Here is a 20,340-nt window from a genome sequence, read left to right on the forward strand (position 1 = left end):
TTTTCCTGTAAGATCAGAGAAAAGAAGGATGCCAGTACTTGCCTCTTCCATTCAGCTTTGAGCTAGAAGTTGTAGCTAGTGCAATCAGGCCAGAAAAAATAAAAGGCATCTATACTGAAAAGGAAGAAGTGAAATTGTTTTTATTTATAGATAACATAATCCAATGTGAATAAACTTATGAGGCAATCATTAAAAAACTACTAGAACTTATAAATGAGTTCAACAAGGAAGCAGAAATACGAAAACCAATTGTATTTCTTTTTTTTTTAAAGATTTTATTTATTTATTTGACAGAGAGAGGGAGAGAGCAGAAGCAGGGTGAGCAGCAGGCAGAGACAGAGGGAGAAGGAGAAGCAGGCTCCCCACTGAGCGGGAAGACTTGGGCTTGATCCCAGGACCCTGGGATCATGACCTGAGCCGAAGGCAGATGCTTAACCAACCGAGCCACCAGGGGCCCATCAACTGTATTTCTATACAAGAACTTATGAAGAACAATCTGAAAATTAAATTAGGAAAATAATTTTTTATAATAATATCAAAAAGATATCAATAATACATGAAAATAAACTTAATAAGAGAATTACAAAACCTAGTCTCTGAATACTATAAAACATTGTGAAAGAAATTAAAGAAGACCTAAATTAATGGAAACCCACCCTATTGGACTGGAAGACTTAATATTGTTAAAATGTCAACACTCCCAAATTGAACTACAATTTACAGGAATTGACAAGCTGATCTTAAAATTCCTGTGAAAATTCAAAGGACCCATAATAGTCAAAGCAGTCTTGAAGAAGAACAAAGTTGGAGGCCTCACACTTACCCATTTAAAAACTTACCACACACCTACAGTAATCAAGGCAGTGTGGAAATGGCACAAGTATATATAAACAGAACAGAATCGTGAGTCTAGAAATAAACTCTCACATTTGCAATCAATTGATTTTTGACAGGGTACAAAGACCATCAAATAGAGAAAAAGTAGTCTTTTTAACAAACGGTGTTGGCATAACTGGGAATGCACAAAAATGAATTTGGACCCTTACCTCACACCATATGCAAAAATTAACTAAAACGGATCAAAGACGTAAATATAAGAACCAAAACTATAGAACTCCTAGAATAAGACATAAATGTAAATCTTCCTGAACCTGGATTATGCAATGGTTTCCTAGGATGCAAAATGTACAGATAACAAAAGAAAAATAGATAAATTGGACATTATGAAAATTAAAACTTTTTGTGCTTCAAAGGATACCCATCAAGAAAGTGAAAAGACAACTCATGAGTGGGAGAATACATTTGCAAGTCATACATCTGATAAAGGTATTGTATCCAGAATATAACAAAACACTTAAAACTCACAGTGAAAAGGAAAAGAACTCCACTATAAATGGCAAAGGACCCAGACCAGTTCTCCCAAGAAATATACAAATGGCCAATGAACACATGAAAAGATGCTCAACATCATTAGTTATCAGGGAAATGCAAATCCAAACCACAAGGTAGAAACTATGTCATACCCACTAGGTGGGCTGTATTCAAAAAAGGCAGGTAATGACAAATGTTGAAAAGGATCTGGATGTGGAAAAACTGGAACACTCGCTGCTGGTGACAACGTAAAATAGTGTAGCCACTTTGAAAAGAAATCTGGCAGTTCTCAAACTATTAAACACAGTTACCTTGGGACTCAGCCATTCCACTCCTAGTTACGTATCCAAGAGTGATGAAAACATGTCCACACAAAATCATATTCATAGCAGCATTATTTACAATAGTCAAAATGTGGGAATGACTCGAATCTCTATCAACTGATGAATGGTTAAGTAAAATGTGAGCTATTGGTACACCAAAATATTCTTTTTTTTTTTTAAGATTTTATTTATTTATTTATTTGACAGCCAGAGATCACAAGTAGCCAGAGAGGCAGGCAGAGAGATAAAGTGGGGAAGCTGGCTCCCTGCTGAGCAGAGAGCCCGATGCGATGCGGGGCTCAATCCCAGGACCCTGAGATCATGACCTGAGCCGAAGACAGAGGCTTAACCCACTGAGCCACCTAGGCGCCCCACACCAAAATATTCTTTGGCAATCAGAAGCAACCATCAGAACCACTGATAATGGGCTTCAACAGGAATGGATCTAGAAAGTGTTATACTGAGTGAAAGAAGCTAGTCACAAAGGACCACATATGATTCAATTTACATGAAATTTCAAGAATAAGGAAATTCACAGAGACAGCAAGTAGATTAGTGTTTACCTAGAGTTAGGGGGTGGTGAGGGGTGGAATAATGGTGAAGGAATATGGGTTGCCTTTTTTTTTTTTTAAAGATTTTGTTTATTTATTTGACAGAGAAAGACACAGAGAGAGAGGGAACATGAGCTGGGGGAGCGGGAGAGGGAGAAGCAGGCTTCCCTCTGAGCAGGGAGCCCAATGTGGGCCTCAGTCCCAGGACCTTGGGATCAAGACCTGAGCCAAAGGTAGATGCTTAACCACTGAGCCACCCAGGTGCCCCTGTGTTGCTTTTTAAAGGACTGAACACAAGTCTGTGAATATACTAAAAGTCTACACTTAAAAGGGCTGAAATGTCTATACTTAAGATGGCTGAAATATAATGTTAGGTGAATTATGTTTTAATAAAGCTGTTACTAGACAAAAGGACCAGTTCATCAGCTCATATTTAAAATGAGATTCTAGGGACGCCTGGCCGGCTCAGACAGAAGAGTGTGTGACTCTTGATCTCGGGGTCTTGAGTTTGAGACCCATGCTGGGTATGTAGAGATTGCTAAAATAATTTATTAATGAATTAAAATAAATAAAATGAGATTCCATAGATACCTGTATTAATAAAGGCAACATTCTTCCTGCAGAGAAAATTATCAATTCTCACTGGCCACATTATATGAACCAAAGATAACCACTGGTTCAAGTTGCTTAGACCTGTTGGTCATTTCTTATGATCAACTTCCAGGTTGGTCTAGGCTTCTCTATGAACAAATTTATACTTTCTATCTAAGGTTGTAGGTTTTTTAAAAAAATTGACCTCTTCTTTATGGAGCTTCTCCAATCTTTGGCTTGCCAGCAAAGCTGACTATAAGTTTTGTATGTCTTGGGCCAAGGAAAAGAGGAGTCAATACTAGACCAGATCTGTTTGATGTTTTTACAGAAGTCCAGGATGATCAAATTAATTTAGTCATATCACACCACGCACTCCATTTGCATTCTTATCTCTACCTTCTTTGTGGGGAGAACAGAGAGTAATGAGGCTCAAGGGTTGGCCAATGGAGCACAGCATGATTAGAACGACCAGTTTCAGACCCTTAGTGCTGAATGTTGGTCATTACCCTTTTGTTGACCTTGGCATTGGCTGAAACAGTGCCTGTATGTCTCTGTGGGCTGCCAGATGGAAGGCTTACATGGCACAGGTAAGAGGAACATGAGGTAGAAAGGGAGACACCATGGCAGAGGCTAGTATTGGTAGTCTCCTGGCTTTTGGAGCCAAAAGGCATGGGTTTGACTCTTGGCTCAACCATCCATTAGCTATGTGGACTTGACACATTTACTTAATCTCTCTGACCCTCATTTTCCCCATCTGTAAGATGGGAGTTATAACATTACGGCCTTTCCCAGGGTGTTGTAGAGATAAACGTGGTCATACTCACTTAGGCCAGTGTCGGCATGGAGAGACCGGTGGTGAGTGTTGTTCTGTTTCTGACTGCTACGATTATCATTGTTGTTACTACTACTGCTGGAAAAAGATTCACTCTCACATTCATTAGGAACGTCTGTAACATGCAATTCTCAAACATACCAAAGACCTACAAGAAGCCAGGCTTGCTCACAAGCGCACAATTTTAAAAATTTAGAGTTGGTCTGCAGGGATAATGAATAATTCTAAATGTATTATTTTAGCTGGGGCACTGGGCCCAAGAACAGTGCATGGGGCCTTTACCCCGGCTGTCTGCTCAGTCTCCCAGAACCAAGATTATGCAGGTTTCCAAAGCTACCTTCAGGATAAGCTGTCCACACCAACTGCCGCCCTAGCAAATGATAGCCTAGGATGTACTTAGTCCAGATGGTCACGGAGCGCAAGAATGCGCTGTGGATCAGTAATTACAGCTCTCAAGTGCAGCAGGGGAGTGAATTACTTGAACACCATGTGCTCTTCAGTCCCTCCTTTTTGGGTCCAGGCTCAGGCCCCCAGAGGAACTATGATTCATGAGAAAGATACGGGGAATGTATATGTCTATGCAGAGAGGGAGGAGAGGGTCACATGGCTGACTCAGTCGGTAGAGCACATGACTCTTGATCTCGGGGTCATGAGTTTGAGTTCCATGTTGGGCAGAGAGCTTACATTTAAAATAAAAAAGATCAAAGAAAGAGATGGAAAAAAATGAGAAAATTCTCCTGGTAGTTCAAAATAGTTCAACTCAGCCGGGCTGAGCACTGTTCCTTCAGCCCCTCCCTATGCCACCTCACCCCCAAAAGGCCAGAGAGGCTCTGAACTACCCTTGTTGAGGTTATTCTGATTCTGAACATCAATTCCATGTGTTCTTATTTTCTTCCATGGGAAAAGTTAATGGTCATCAACAAATGTTTATCACCTATATACTATGGCCCCTGAACGAGGTGGCTATAAAAGTGGGCTTTGTTATTAGAAAGATCTGGGCTCCCGTTTGAGCTCTGACTATCCCTTGACCTTGGTCAAGTTACCTAATGCTCTGAGTCTCAGTTTTCTTATCTCTAAGAGCTGACATGAAAGCTGACCTTGCAGGGTTGTAAGAAGGATTTAATCAGATGATGAACCTGAAAGTTATTTTTTTGAATCACAATCTGCTGGTTGGTTGGTGTTGTTTTTTTGTTGTTGTTTTATGTACAGAAAAGCAGATATAAGGATTCCGGGAAAGAGAGAGAATCATGGAGGGCTGAGGTCATCAAGAGTGATCTTTGGAGAGGAGGTGCGTCTTGAAGAATCAGAAGGCGTTAGGGCAGGAGAACAGAGGGCACTGCTGGCAGACGTAATGGTCTGAGCAAAAGTAAAGAGGTGGTAATGAGACTGGCATGTTCAGGCAAAAGATGCACATTTATAGCTCATTTATAGCTATAAAAAATTCCAGAGGACACTGTGGGATCATTAGCAAGTCCATGGTCTCATGGTCTGAGTTCAGGGTTAATAGGCAGCATGGCCCCAGGGGTCTGAAATCCCCAGCAGCGCAGTCCTCACTGCACCTTGACTCCAATGCTGAGCCGCATGCTCAGGCTGCAGGGCAGGGACATTTGTAACCTCCTGGCTAAGGTGCCTGACCTCTGGGAGTGCTTCCCGCTGTGACGCTGACATGGCCCAGATAGTGAGAGACACCGTAAAACTAACAAGAAAATAAGAACACATCTATCAGCCATTGAAACAGCATGCCCCTTAAAGCAACTAGATTCCTGATTGGAACACTCCAACAGAGGATGAGGAAATGCTTTGGAAAGTACAAAGTTATTACATGAAGCAAATCTATCCATTTATGCGCGTGTGTGCGTGCTCGCGCACACACACACACACATACATAGCATAGTTGCTAAAATAAGAAAAGGTTTATCACTGGGGAAAAAAACAGCACAATTTAATGTGATGGATTCTCTTAAATTTCAATACTCCTCTAACCTTGCCCTTTTAATTTGACAAATGCTAAATTTGTTTTGTTGGAAAATTCATTTGGAAGCCACTGAGGTCATCATTTGGATAGGCTTGTTTTAATTCATATTCCTAGTGATGTTTGCCCTCGTGAGCAGAACAGACATGGTGAAAGTGGGATGGATGTATACACATGGTGGTGGGCCTCTTCCAACAATAATAAATCCTTTGGTTTCTAAAACATTTAAGATGAACCGATAAATCCTAGCATGGGTCCCTGATGACCTGGTTGGCTCTATCCATATTCATCCAAATGACTCAGTGATGTGTTTCCAGCTTTTCTTGCCCTTATGTTGTCCCTCAGTGCCCTTGATTTTGTTAGCTCTTCAGTATTTTACACCTGTCTGTGACAGTTTCTTTATCTGTGAAACAGGAAATAATAATGGTACCCACTCCACAGGGTTGTTGGGAGGGTAGAATCCATTGCTTCATATCAAATGCTTAAAAATAGTGCCTGGCACATAGTAAGCACTCAAAAAGTGAGCTATTATTATCATGCCAAACACATCATGCTCTCTCTCTCTCTGAATGGCATTAGCATCTGCCCATTTGACCAAGGGGGAAACACTGACCTTTTCCTTGACTACCCTTGCTTCCTCATCCTGCCACCTCTGAACACTCAGGCTCTGTTGATTCTTCTTCTTAAAGATTTCTTCTTCATGAAGATTTCCAAAATGCAGCTCTGACCAAGTAATAGTTCTCCCATAACTTGCAGTCTCTCATACTCCCAACTCACACACACACACAAACACACACACAAGCACAGGCAGCAGCCAACCAGAGTGCCACCTTCCATCCCATGGTGGTGTTCCCTGCAGTGTTATGTTGAGAAGGATTATGAGGTCACATCTGGGCCCGTGCGGTGGGGTGCTGTGATTGATTACCAACGTCTGCTGTGGGACGGGTGGTGGTTGGGGAGGCTGAGGAGCTGTATGTTGGGAATTTATAGACCCTATGGGATCGAGGCCAAGCTCCTCAACAGCACATAGAAGTCTCTCATGATCTGACCCCTCACGGATCTTCTAGCCTTACCTCTTGTCTCTTTCTGCTCTAGCCACGCCAACCTGCGTATTGTCCCGAGAACCACCATGTCCATTCTCACTCCCATGTCTTATCTCATACTATCCTCCCAGCATGCAATGTGCTCCCCTCTTCACCTGACTCCGACCCACTGTTTGAGACTCAGCTCAGTTTCTCACCACCCCGGTCTGGGTTTGAAGCTTTTTCCCTGGTGCTTCTGCAACTCCCCGTGCACATTGCAATGAGTGCTTGGAGCACATCCCATGATAATGATCTAGTTAGGTGTCTGTGCTCCCCACCTCCCCTCACCACTCCCAACCAGCCGAGGAGCTTATGTGGGCAGGGACAGGGCTTGTATGAGACCAAAACTTACTGAGCACCAATTTTGGGTCAGGCACTGGGAATTGCCTGACTTCACACTGATAAATGCTAGAACAGGTATTAAAACAGCACTCTGTCTAGGGCTAGGCTTTAAGGAAGAGGGACATCTGAGCTTAGTTTTAAAGGTAGAGAAAGGGAAACCATTATGGGCTAATGGACCAGCATGTGCAGAGTATTAACAGCCACCATTTATTGGAGCCCACGAAGGTGCAGGCCCTGGGCTGAGTGCTTTATGGATATTACAAAGAAGGGAATTTATAAAGGCCCAGGCAGGCCTTAAAGAGCAGAACCACAAGTTCAGGGAACAGTGAGGATTTCAAGGTTATTGAAACCTGGGCATGGGGCAGGGGTTAGTGGGAGCCAAGTTGGAAGAAATCAGCCAGGGTCAGATTCAGAAAGGCTGGTTGATGGATTTGGCTTCGTTACCCTTCATTCATGCCCACGATCCAGGGACAGCCAAGAGAATTCCTGTTGGACTGCAAGCTGGCGAGGGGTCGGGGGAAAGGCCATGAGCTCTCTTTGAAGGAAGGCACACTACTTCTCATTCCATAAGCCAAACCTGGTTCTAAACCCCTTCGAGGTGCTAAAAAGACCTGTTTGCTTGTGCATTCAGGTTTAGGGCATGCTGAACTGAAATGCAGGAGATTTCCGTGGACGCTGCCCCAATCGTTACCGCTGTCCCAAACACATCCATCTTCCCTGCTCTATTATTCCATACGAGGAGGTGTATGGGGAGAAGGAAAGCTAGAACAGGAAAAAAGAAAAAAACAAAACAGAGAGATTGATTCATGGTTCCATGCTCCAAAAAGCCCGAGTCAGAAAGATACTTAGTGCAGAAAGGCGCAGTCTCTGAATGTTGCCTAGAAATGAGGAAGACATTATGAGCCCATAGAGACCAAGTCCCCAAGTTCCTCACCAGGGCAGACTTAGCCTTCCAGGGCCATGTGTTACAGACAGGTTCAGAAACCCACAGAAGCCGAGCGTGGACACTCCTCCACACGGCCGCACACAGGTATAGAAAGTCTCCGACTCCCCGATTCCACTGCAGCGGGGGAGAATGTCATTCCTGTAGACCTCTAGCAATTGGGGCTGGATGAGAGTATGAGTAATACGTTGCCTCCTGGCACAAACAAGAAAGAAATGTTGAAAAGGAGAGTGGGGGTGTATTCCAAATTTAGCTTTCCTTCCAACCTCTGCCCATATGGTCGGTGGTTAAAAAAGTGATTACCAAGCCAACAAAATGCAACCCAATATTAGGAGCTCCACTCCCTCTGCCCTGGCCTCTAAAAGTGGTCCTTACCTCAGTGCCCCACGAGCTGCCCTACAAGACTCCCATCTCATGGAATGGGACTGATGAGATTTCCAGTGGTTAAGCAGAAAGATTGCAGTGAGAGCCCACCAACCTCAACAGGGAATAAAGGGTTTTGAGGGGGAAAAAAAAAGTTTATGGCTCTGGTTAACAGTTTCCAAGTTAGGAAAGTTTCCAAGTCTCAGATTCCAAAGGAATCCTAGATTTCGGGGTAACTGAACACGAGGGGCTCTCGCATTTTCTAGCATAACTAAGGAAGAGAGAAACCTTTCATCCCTCATGGTGGAGAAAGCTATTGATTTAAGCCTGGAACCCTTAAGGAAGAAGGAAAGAAAACAAATCTTCCGAAGTACCCCCCTTTACCCCACACCACACTGGTAACTGTAATGAATGGTTCTCAAAAAAACAGAAAAAACAAAAAAAAAACCCCATGCATGTTAGCTCATTTCAATTGTTGGTGGAATAAAGGAGGTGGAACACACCATTTCCAAATAATAAAAAATATACACTACTCTTTATTAGAAATTCCTTGTAACAGATTGATTCTCACAGAATCCTTTCATTGATTTTTGCCCAGATCTTAGATCGGTAGCCAAACCAGGGCCGTGATTGACAAGTGAGCGTAGTTCGTGCACGAACAGCGGCTGCTACATCGGTTTACATTAAGGAAAACAAGAGAAAATAACGAAGATCTATGTCGGAATCTCATTCCTTCATCCACGATGCCAGCGACTCCTCCGCTAACTCGGACGACATTTCTGAATACGCAGGAGCGGACCCTCAACGTTCTGTGCTCCTCGCAACATAATGGTGACAGAACCCACACAATTTAAAGTTTAATCCACACTGCTGATGTTTTCCCATCACTTTCTTAAGTCTAGAGTCTAGATGATCAATAATACATCAAGCCCTGCTTTGTCATTTTTGCTGCTTTCTGCGGTGTAAATATTTCCATCCCAGTCAACCTCAAGCTAGCAATGGGATGATGGCGCTTACGGAGGTCTAGAAGCACACCACTGCCCTCACCCCCATTTCAGCTGCTGCTTTGGAGTCTGTTCCACCATTGGCTCCAACGGGAAGGGGGAGCCAAGGCAGAGACACCGACAGCAGGCTACTCCTCCCTACTCAGAGTAGGGTCTGCTGCTCTGCTATTTTTTGCCAATCTGTGAGGAGACAAGCACAGAAATTGGAAGTAAGCACTTGGCAATTTTTATAGCAATTTGACAGAGAGATTTTTTAGGTCTGTTGAGTCTCCTAGTTAAAAACTGTGGCTTATATTTTGTAGGCCTTTTTGCGATTTTCTTTCAGTGACAATTCATTTTTATTATGTTTTACAAAATCACTGGCCCATGACAGATTCAGGAGGAACAGACACCCCCCCCCCTCCTCCCAGTCCTTTCCCCACAGATAACTTGAGATGCATTGGTCTCTTCTGGGAGGCCAGGGTCAGAAGTGAGAGAGTGGTGTGGGAGATGGGTGTGGACTGGACAACCTTGATATTGAAAAGTACAGACATTAGGGCTAAATGCTCATGGCTGGAGGAGGGGTTGTAGCCCAGTTTGTTTTTCTCACATAGGGGCAGGAAGGCCACAAGCCTGCAAATAATTGGGGAGAGATGAGAACTGGAGTTCTATAGGCTATGATCGACAGAGAGGATGTGGAAAGGAACTGCTCCCTGGAAAAATCCCTGTCATTCCTAAGGATCCATCTGCTTAGGAAAAAAGTTGCAGAAAATCATAACTGGTGACACATGCTCAAATACAACTAGAAAGAATAGATTCTCCATTTCTCTTTCGTCCCCCCAGCCAGAAAAATGGCCTCATTGGTTTGTTCCGCCATCTTGGTTCTCTTTTGCTCTCTTTGCGTGGTTGGAATCATCATCAAACCATAGCATCTCTGAGTTCTTCAGGACCCTGAGAGTCAAGAGCCCATGACGTAGATATCTGCTCACTTTCTGACGTCCCACCGCACCCTCCCCCAGCCAATCTTTCTGATAGATGGTTATTTAATCTCTAGTCAAATATCTCCAGAGTCAGGAAGCTGACTGTTCCCTAGAGCAATCCATGCCACTGAGAAACAACTCAAAGGGTTAGAAAGTTCACCCATTTCTTAGTCAAAAAGATCTGCTTGTAAATTCCACATATTGGTTCTAGATCTACCTTCATCTTCCACACGTAAGACCTCAAAATATTAGAAGACAACGTTCACGCTCCCTAATTCTTTTTTTGTATAGACCGAACATTGCTACTTCTTCTCGCTTTTCTTTCCACTAAGCCTGTTTGCAGATTCTTCACCATCCTGCTCACTCTCCTCAAGAGGTACGCTAGGCTACAGACAGAGAGCATCTCACACAGCGTGCCCTGCCCGCCTCACAGGAGCTCCTAATCCCGTATGGACCGGAACAGGGACTGCCTATCTCTCTGCTCACAATTTCAGCTGCTAGAAGTCAAAGGGCTACTTTGAGGAAGCTAATTAAAGAAGCAGGGAGGTTAAGACCTGCCAAATAGGAGGCAAAAGGAAGCAAATGCTGAGAAATAAACACAATATATGGATAAATGAAATATTTATTGAACACCTACTAAGTGACAGTTACAAGGCAGGGGAGGGGAGCAGAGGTTGGTGACTGGGAGCTGATAAGTGTAAATATACCATGAAAAGGACTTGGCTTTCTACCCTCTGAGGAGCCCATTGTTAGTCAAGGACACTACTTTGCTCTGAAGTCCATCCTGAAGTCGCTAATGAGATTGCTCCCTGCTCAGGCACCAGAATTTACAGAACAGCCGCTACTGATTTTTATTTATTCGGTAATTATATTACCGATATAATCGGTATACCAATTATAATCAATGATTACCGATATAATCAACGAGCTATAAATTATAAGATTCTGTCTCCACTGATCTCCCATTGTCACCTTAAAGACATAAGCCTTTATAACCTCACCCATACCCATTAGGATTGTTTTAAAAAAAAAAAAAGATCAAAAGGCAGTTTTTAAAATTCAGCAAGTATATTTAGAAATGTTAAGAACCATAAGTGCCACGGATCATTTTACCGGATCATTAAACATCTCTTAGCCAGGTGTGTACGTAGGCAGGCACTATAACAAACTTTCTTTTCAAAACAACTAACCAAACTGGAAAAACAAACAAACAAAAAGCCAGAAAAGAACAAACAACTAATCAAACAAAAACTTGCCAGTAACTTCATTTCTACCAAAGGAGACTGGACCTGTCCTTGTACCTGCCACAGGCAAATAAAGAGGAGAAAAAGATAACTGGTGACACCTTCTTGCCATAGTAACCAAAGTTAAAGGACGGCATGGTGTGAATTGGGAAGAGCCTTGAGGACATGGGCCTGCGTGCAGATGTACGTGCCCGTGTGTGGCATTTCACAGGTTTCGTGGGAGGTCGGCGATCCCAAAGCATCTGGTGGTTCCATGCCCCTCCTCCCATCAGAGCAGGACCTCAGCCTGGCTTCGGAGCTGATCTCCGAGTGTGGCCCCCGGGACTGATGGTGGCCCCTGACACCTTCACTTGCTGTCTTGCTCTGCAGGCTCAGAATTCCTCATTACACTGGGCTCCTTGGATTTGGCCCATGCAAAAGACCGTCGCTCAGGGCCACTAAGCAGGTTGAACTGGACACTATGTCTTTCTCTCCTTCTGGGATGGTATTTCTTCCTGCAGGGGAGTACTTCCCAGTTGATGGCATATGGCCCTGCTTTCCCAGATCCCCTGTGGACATTTTCTTCCAGGGCTGGCTTCAGCTCACCTGGAGCCTTTGGGCTTGCCACATTTCTGCTCATTCCTCCTGCCATGTTCTACCTGCAAAGTGTTCGCTCTCTCCTTCCCATTTGCTTCTGTCATACTAGATGACCACAACCTAGTTGAGGCAGTCACTAAATTGGTCAACATGGCTTTATCCAGAGAGAATCAGATGTACCATTTAGTCAGATTCATATATTCAACCGTTTCCTTTTCATTTGAAATTGATCATAAAGTGTAATACGATGGCTGCAAATCGTTCACACTCCCCCTGACACCCCCCCTCCGATTCTTAGAGTTCCATGTGAAGCCCACCGGCAAGTCTAACTACCATAGTGTTACACTTGATGAAAGCCTCCTAGCCTAATGGCCCAGGCAGGAAAGTCTCCCAGGGCAGTAGGCCTAGAAACATCTCACGAGTAATAAGAAACACAGTCCTTAAAGCATCTCAGGTTATGGTAGCTTCACGGAAAGTTTTTTTACCTTTCCTTACTCTCATCTACCACCAGCTTAGCTGAACTAATTCACTAGGCGACCCTATAGCACGGAGAAGGGCCTTTTCTGGGTACACGTACTGAACACGTACTGAAACTTTTATCACTCGCTCTTAAAGCTCACATCAAAATCTGTCTCTGGGAGCCATGGCAACTGCCCAAAGCTCTGGGGAGAGATGAGATTGGCTGCCTCGTCAGTCTGTGAGCAAGAACCACCTGGTCTGTATCCGAGCGAAGTGCTTCCTTAGGCTTCCCTATGGCGTTTGTTCTCGAAAAGATCAAGGCATGAAAGCAGATTGCTTAGAGCTAAGAGCCAGATAGAATGGAAAAAAAAAAATCACAGGCCCTTTCTTGACCTTCACCAACTTGTGCACCCTTGCCCTCACTGTCCCACTAACACCAAAGAAAACAAAACGTAACTAGCTGTGATTCTTTCAAGATGTAGGTGACTACCACTGTTGTCACTGTGGTTATTTGCACAACTCAGCAGACATATTTGTCATTGTTCAAATACCTCCTCGCTGGGCTAGAAGCAAGTTAATGAGTAACTAAAAAACACCATCTTGGGGATGGAAAAGGAGCATATTATAGTGAAAGTTGCTGGCCAGAACACTGGGGACTTAATTTTTCTAATTTTAGCTACAGGCTTTTGGCAACTAAAACTTATAGCCCAATGGTACTAAACGGTATTAACAATATTACCCCAACTGAGAAACTGCTTTTACAGTTTATAAAGCACTTTCATGTCCTTTATCACCTGGGTTTCATTTGACAACTTTTGGAAGTGGGCAAGTCAGGAAATATTTGTTTTAAGGATGTATTTATTTATTTGAGAGAGAGAGCACGAGAAAGCGCATGAGTGGGGATGAGTGGAAGAGGGAGAGGGAGAGAGAGCATCTCAAGCAGACTCCCCGCCTAGCGCAGAGCCCAACGTGGGTCTCAAACCCAGGACCCCAAGATCATGACCTGAGCCGAAACCCAGAGTCAGATGCTCAACCGACTGAGCCCCAGGTGGCCCTTCCTGAGAACTCTGGGAGTGAGTTACATAGTGAGAAGCAAAGTGTGCAGAGGAAGGAGGCCTATCAAACTATAAAATATACTTTGGGAAAACCGCCGTAATTTATTCCTGGACTTATGACCAATAGGGTCATATAAATATATTACTGTATCCACATGTATTTTGATCTCTGAACAGGACTCAACAACCTTCCCATTAAAAAAAAAATCTCCCAGGACATTTCATTCCTCTACAAACTTTCTACTTATTCTTCTGCAGGCTACATGATTTGGTCTAAAATGTTATAATCTTGCAGGTGTCACCCCTGAGAAATGGCCCATCACAGTTCCTCCATTGGTTTTATCCTTCTCACCAAACCAAGTCGTTAATGAATTTACTCATACAAAGTGACTGCCAGCCAGCATTATGAAGGTCTGACTTGACGACTCAGAAGAGGTAAGCTGGCGAAGAGTCCTTCACCTCCTCTACATGGACAGGCTTGCTACGAGTCAGAATATAAGGCTGCACTTGATGAGCTAAGAATATGAATGAAAATCACGGGCCGAAAAAAATATTTCCTAAATGTTTTTTTTGGTTCTGCTTTGTTTTGTCCTGGCTGGTTTTTTTTTTTTGTTTGTTTGTTTGTTTTTGCCTCCAGATTGTAAAGTAACAGCAAGGAGGAAATGTTGAGTGTAGAGACTCACGGGGCCCACAGCTGTTGAGTCTTAATGGCTTCGCTCCAGCACCGCGGGGAGGAGGTGACTGGTGGGGCAGAGCGGACAGCTGCTTCTCCTCACAACGCCCCGATGCGACAGCACCGAGTGGCAAAAGGGACCTGCCTGGGCCTGGACTTCACCTTCTCCCTGACCCCCAGCCCGGGAACAAGTGCAAGATTTTCTCTCTTTAGTCCTCACACTGACACGGCCAAACTGAAAGTTTCTTGAGGGTGAACCCTTCCACAAGAGACATGTGTTTAAATGCTTAAGAAACATCCACTTGGTTTTAATACTGGCTTGAGATGTGAGCCCGAGATTGTAACTCCTCCTCCTCAGCTCCCCACCAACCAGCTCGAGCTACCCTACTCCCGCGCAACCACTAGGAATGTGTTTATCTTCTCGGGCCTGTTTCCACTTCTCTCATCCCAAGAACGAGGCTTCCACGGCATCTGTGATCACTTCCCCCAGTCTCTGACCCAGCTTGAGTCAAGATCATCTGCTTTCTCTGACTTGCAGTGCAAAAGACATTAGGATCCCCAGAATGTTCTGGCTGTACCCATGGACTAGTGAAAGTTGGAGCAAGAACAAGCCCAGGGAGGAAGGGGGTGAGGGAGTGGTGACAGGGACCTTTGAGATGGGTCTTTCATGCTGGGTTGCTTTATAAGCATGTTTCGATTGTTTTCAAGAGCAGGTGTGTTTGTGTGTGTGTGTGTGCGTGCACGCATGTGCACAAATGCATGTGCCTACAAGAGTACATGCACATGTGCATGTAGTTTTCCGTGTGGGTGAGAGTGGAGACTTGCCGGAGAGGGGCCAGATGCTTAAGATGCTTAGTCATCATGTCTTGGCTAGGGACACCTGGCCAGAGCTTGCAAAGCTTCTCAGGAATCAGCCCCGGCCAAACTGCTGGGAGCAGCCGGCTTCCCAAGCAGCTTATGATAAATAAGGGCTTTGACAAGGCCAGTAACTGGGAACCAGGCTGATGGCAGCCCAGCAACAAGACCGTCCATTTACTGCACCAGCTCCAGCACGGATGGTCTGTCTCTGGAAGGGAGTCTGAACATGGTGCTCAGTGCAAAAGCCTTTTCTAACTCATGGGCTCAGTTCTATCTTTGCAGAAAACACATGCCAAGCTAGCGATGCTGAGAAAGCCAGAGAGCTTCCAGAGATCTGGGGATTCATAGTAACAGTCTCCCGGTTGTTATAAATATCTGTAGAGCTCAACAGGTTGCAAAGCACCTCCACACTCATCAGCACCTTTGATTTCCACAATGCACTGAGGTTGGCAAGGATGCACAGGCCTATCTTACAGCTGGGCAAACTGAGGCTCAGAGCAATATATGACCCGCTCAAGGTCCCACTGGGAGGAAACGTGCAAACAGTTGGAATCCCAGTGTCCTAACCTACCACGTGGGTGATTGGGCCTCAGGCCTCTTTCCTACTGCCTGCAACACTTAGCTCCCCGTGGGCCAGCTTAGTGGCTTCTTAGATGCTTCAGGTATGAAACCAAAATGCTGCAAGTGCTCAAAAAGAAGGCGGTAAGGGCTGCCAACAAATCACCCAGGGCTCTTATTAACATGACCTGTGATTGGGTGGGTCTTGAGGTGAGCCCTGAGTGTCTGCGATTCTAACAGGCTCCCAGATGATACAGATGTTCCTGGACCATGGATTCCACCTGGAATAGCAAGGCATATCGGGGATATTGCTGAACATTGGCTACCTGGTTTTAACTGTCTTTTATGGGTCTGAAGTGAACAAACTAATAAAACAAGCTAATTCTAAGCTACATCTGCAGGCTCTTTGAGCTCCCAGAGGTCAGCAAAGGCAGCAACAGACCCATCATTTTAAGAGTAGATAGGATTTTTTGAGTGCTTCCTAGATGCCAGGCATTGTGCCAAATGCTTTGCATGGATGAGTTGATGATGACAACGACGATGATGATGATGATATTGAATTGCCACAATCTTACATAACCAAGAAAAGTGAAGTAAGAAAGCAGGGGACCTACAAGGTAAGAAGAAAACTCTAAAGAAGATATCCCCGAGACTACAATAGGCACCCTGCCAGGGACTCAAGCCAAATTGATGAACACGATTGCGGATTGCCCACCCTAGCAGGGCCCACGAGCATGGGGTAGTCTCTGTTTCACAAACGGAGAATCTGACTTCTTTCCTTTCTTTCTTTCTATTTTTTTTTAGAAACTGACTTTTAAGAAAAGGAAAGGGGCCTGCCCTAGGACACAGGGGAGTTCGAAGCAAAGATGGGAAGAGAGGTGTCCTGCATTTCATCCAATGCAAAACAAGGGAAGAAGTGAGCCAGGGCAGCCAGCCAGGGTGACTGCTGGCTGGTCATGGTGTACACGGGTAAAAGTTCTGTTCCGGGACAAAAGGGAGATAAAAAGAGGGTCTGAACTTCCTCTGAGCCTTGTTTTTATTTTTATTTATTTTTTCTAAATTCCCAATTTGTGTTTTGGAGGAAAACTTTTGGAAGTTCTGAGTGAGATGGCAGTAAACGCACAGAGTGTTCCAAGTCTGGTTGACTAAGTGGATGTCAATGAATCACCAGGACCAGATGGCATCCACCCAGATTTGGGGTAAAATTGTGTAAGAGCTGACCAAAGTGTAGAGCTTGTCGTTCCAAATAGCTATTGTGCCATGAGCCTGGCGGATTGCCAGTGAGTCTCCTCTCCACGAGAAGCATTTCAAAGGGGATGGAGGGAGCGCCAGGCTGGAAGGATGGCTGAACATGTTACACGAGTGTAACCTATTGGGAGTAAGGCATCATTTTTCCTGTAAATTAAATTAACCACCATTTGTGTAGTGTTTTACAGTTTACAAAGCACTTAGGCTTAATCATGCCTAACTAATTGACTAGCATTCTTTGAGAGGATAAATGTGCAACGTGGACAAAGGGAAACCAGTGGATGTAATCTATTTAGGTTTTGAAAAGGCCCTTGACAAGGTCCCCTACCAAACACTGTTGAAAAAAGTTAAGTAGCCATGGAATTGTGGTGTAGCATTTTCAAATGGATAGGGATGGGGCTTATGGGCAGGAAAGCGAGAGGAGGGGTAGGTCGGGACATTTTTGGAGAAGGATGAAAAGCAATGTGTCCCAAGGACCGATGCTGGAGCTACTTAATATTTTGGCAACTCATCTGGGCAACCTTTAGATGACTGAAAGCTGTTCTGGGTGGCAAAATGCAAAACAGAGTTCAGGCTTTTTAGAATTGTCTAGAAGAGCAGAGAAAGAAGAATCAGAGTAGGGTTATTCAGAGAGAGGCCTCTGAAATCTCACTGGCTGGTTCTGAATCTTGACTCTGCCCTTAGTGACCGCACGACCTTAAGCAAATTATTCTACCTCTTCCAGCATTAGTTTTCTCATCTGTAAAGTGGGAATAATAACCACCCCTCGGTCACAGTGGAAACAATACAAGACAATGTCGGCAAAGTTCCGGCACGGTGCGTGGAGTCTGGTTAATGTCCAGAGAACGTTGGGTTCTGTTATTTTTCCTTATTATAAGATGCCAGCCTCCATGTGATCATGTTATGTCCTAGGAATGGAACTTGGGAGCCATGGCAGACTATTTCTTGAAAAGCAGTGGCAGAGTTTGTCTTAGCAATTCAGAGAGGATGGCGGATGTGTGTAGACTGAGATGGTAGGGAAGATTTCGTTCCAGGAAACTAACAATTATGGACCACCCTGTTTGAGCTAGGTACTAGGCTAGATGCTTACAGACTTTCCCTCTTGATGTAATCCTCCAACAGGCCCATGAAGTTGGGGTACTGACCCCATTTGACGGACGAGGGAGTGAAGACCTAGGAGGAAGGGAGCCAGAATGCAAATACAGGTTTGCTCTACCCCCAAAGCTAGCTTTTCGTCACTGAAGCATACTGAAAATGCAAATTTTAAGTTTTAATTCCAGTAGAGTTAACATACAGTAGAGGGTTGGGTGTAACTGAAGAAGGGACGAAAGAGGGGTATCTACACAGAAATAAACATGGGCAACGGTATGAAGACAGAAACAAGAGCAGTATGCTTATGCTTCCTTCCGAAGTTACCCCATTGTTGGTGCTCACTGGACCCCCAAGATGGCGTGGCTTTTTATAACTGAGAAGAACCAAGGAATGTCCAACAGGAAACAGGGCCACCTGATTTGGTCAGTTCGTTTTAGACAATAAAAAACAAAAACTGGAAGTTACCTTTTTCATTTACCCAGGTCCAGAGATGGGAAAAACAACAACAACAAAAAAGACGACCTGAAAACTCTACCCCCCCACCCCAGAGTATAATATTTCCTTGCAGAGTTGATGGCATTGTAGGTAGAGGGGACTTCTGCAAAGTTAGAGTGAACTGGTGTTGAATAGGCTCGGCTGCCAGCCGGCTCGCACACGCACCTGCAAGGAAGCGGAGCTGGTTCCTCACTTTCATCGCCCCATCCCCGGAGCCCCCGATGCACTCGTCCTCATCGTCGCCGCAATCGCCGCTTTCCAGCCCTTCCTCGTCAAGGTTTTTATCCAGAACTCTACCTTTGGGCACAGACATGGTTCTCAGGAGCTGAAAGAAATGAACAGAAATGTAGCAGCAATTGAGGGGAGGTCTAAAACAGTGTCAGGAGGCATTATTAAACGTTGAATGAGTTAGCAGAATCTTTAAAAAAAATTTTTTCCAATGTAGGTAAGTGTAAACTGCTTGTATTCTTTTTTTTTTTTTAAAGATTTATTTATTTATTTGAAAGGGAGAGAGAGCAAGAGCACGAGGGAGGGGCAGAGAGAAGGGGGTAGAGAGTCCCAAGCAGACTGCGCTAAACGTGGAGCCCAGTGGGGCTCGATCTCATGACCCTGAGATCACGATCTGAGCTGAAACCAAGAGTTGGTCACTTAACCGACTGAGCCACCCAGGCATCCCTAGATTCTTTTTTAAAAGAATATTATTTATTTATTTGGTGGGAGGGCAGAGGGAGAGGGAAAAGAAGAGAAGCTTAAGCAGACTCTGCTGAGCCCAGAGCCCAAGGTGGGGCTCGATCCCATGACCCTAAGATCACCATGGCCTGAGCTGAAACCAACCAACTGAGCCACCCAGGCATCCCCACTGCTTATGTTCTTGAGAGTTTTATACTTCTGGAATGTTCTATAACATTTGACATGATTCTCTACTCCTCCCTGCTACATCTACCACCCAGTAGCTAGTATGTACTGCATCAGACCTTCCATACTGTGGTATTTAAGTCCCCGAAAGGCTCTGTGGTAGGAAACCTCAATGATGAGAAACTTAAGATGTGACCAACAAAACATATTTATAGGCTGAGGGGACACCAAGGTCAGAAAACATCCCTATGGGAGCCTCCTACAATGGTATTTCCATTGAATTCAAACAACAAATGCTTCCCACCAGATGAAGAGACCAGCAGTGGCATTTTACACACATTTTAAATACATACTTATGATTAATGGCCAACATGCCATGCCATGACCACTAGGAAAACTTTGAAAATCTCTCCCTCTTTCACAATTTCCATAAGGTGGTTTGAAATTCATGTTGCTTTATTGTATATAATAAGCCTACTAAGAGTCCTGTCCGTTTTTTCCCTCAGTGTCTGGCTTTTCAGTTACATAGTCAATGCCTTTTTTTTTTTAAGATTTCATTTATTTATTTCAGTGAGACATCGAGAGAGGGAACATATGCAGGGAGAGCTAGGGAGGGAAGCAGGCTCCTTGCTGAGCAGACCCTGATGCGGGGCTGGATCCCAGGATGCTGGGATCATGACCAAAGCCGAAGGCAGATGCTTAACCCACTGAGCCACCCAGGTGCCCTCCCAATGCCTTTTTAATTGTACAGTGACTCCCACCTCCCTCCCCCAAATCTCTCCACTGACCCAGAAGCCCAGCTCACAGCACAGTCTCTGAAGGCAGTTTTCAGACCCCATGAATTTCTCCTGCCATCTCTCACCACGGCTGCATTCCAGGGTCCTCTATCCCTGC

General features: G+C 44.5%; 1 protein-coding gene across 1 annotated transcript in view; it reads right to left on the bottom strand.

The window, feature by feature from the left end:
* GPC3 (glypican 3) overlaps window positions 1-20,340 on the bottom strand; it is a 399,435-nt gene that overhangs the window by 32,093 nt on the left and 347,002 nt on the right. The window contains exon 7 of the mRNA XM_032843339.1: window positions 18,757-18,916. Coding sequence (XP_032699230.1) covers window positions 18,757-18,916 — 160 coding nt within the window. The remainder of the gene's footprint in view (window positions 1-18,756; window positions 18,917-20,340) is intronic.

This window comes from Lontra canadensis, unplaced genomic scaffold, assembly GCF_010015895.1.
Source record: "Lontra canadensis isolate GAN:19392208 unplaced genomic scaffold, GSC_riverotter_1.0 scaffold138, whole genome shotgun sequence".
Taxonomy (NCBI): domain Eukaryota; kingdom Metazoa; phylum Chordata; class Mammalia; order Carnivora; family Mustelidae; genus Lontra; species Lontra canadensis.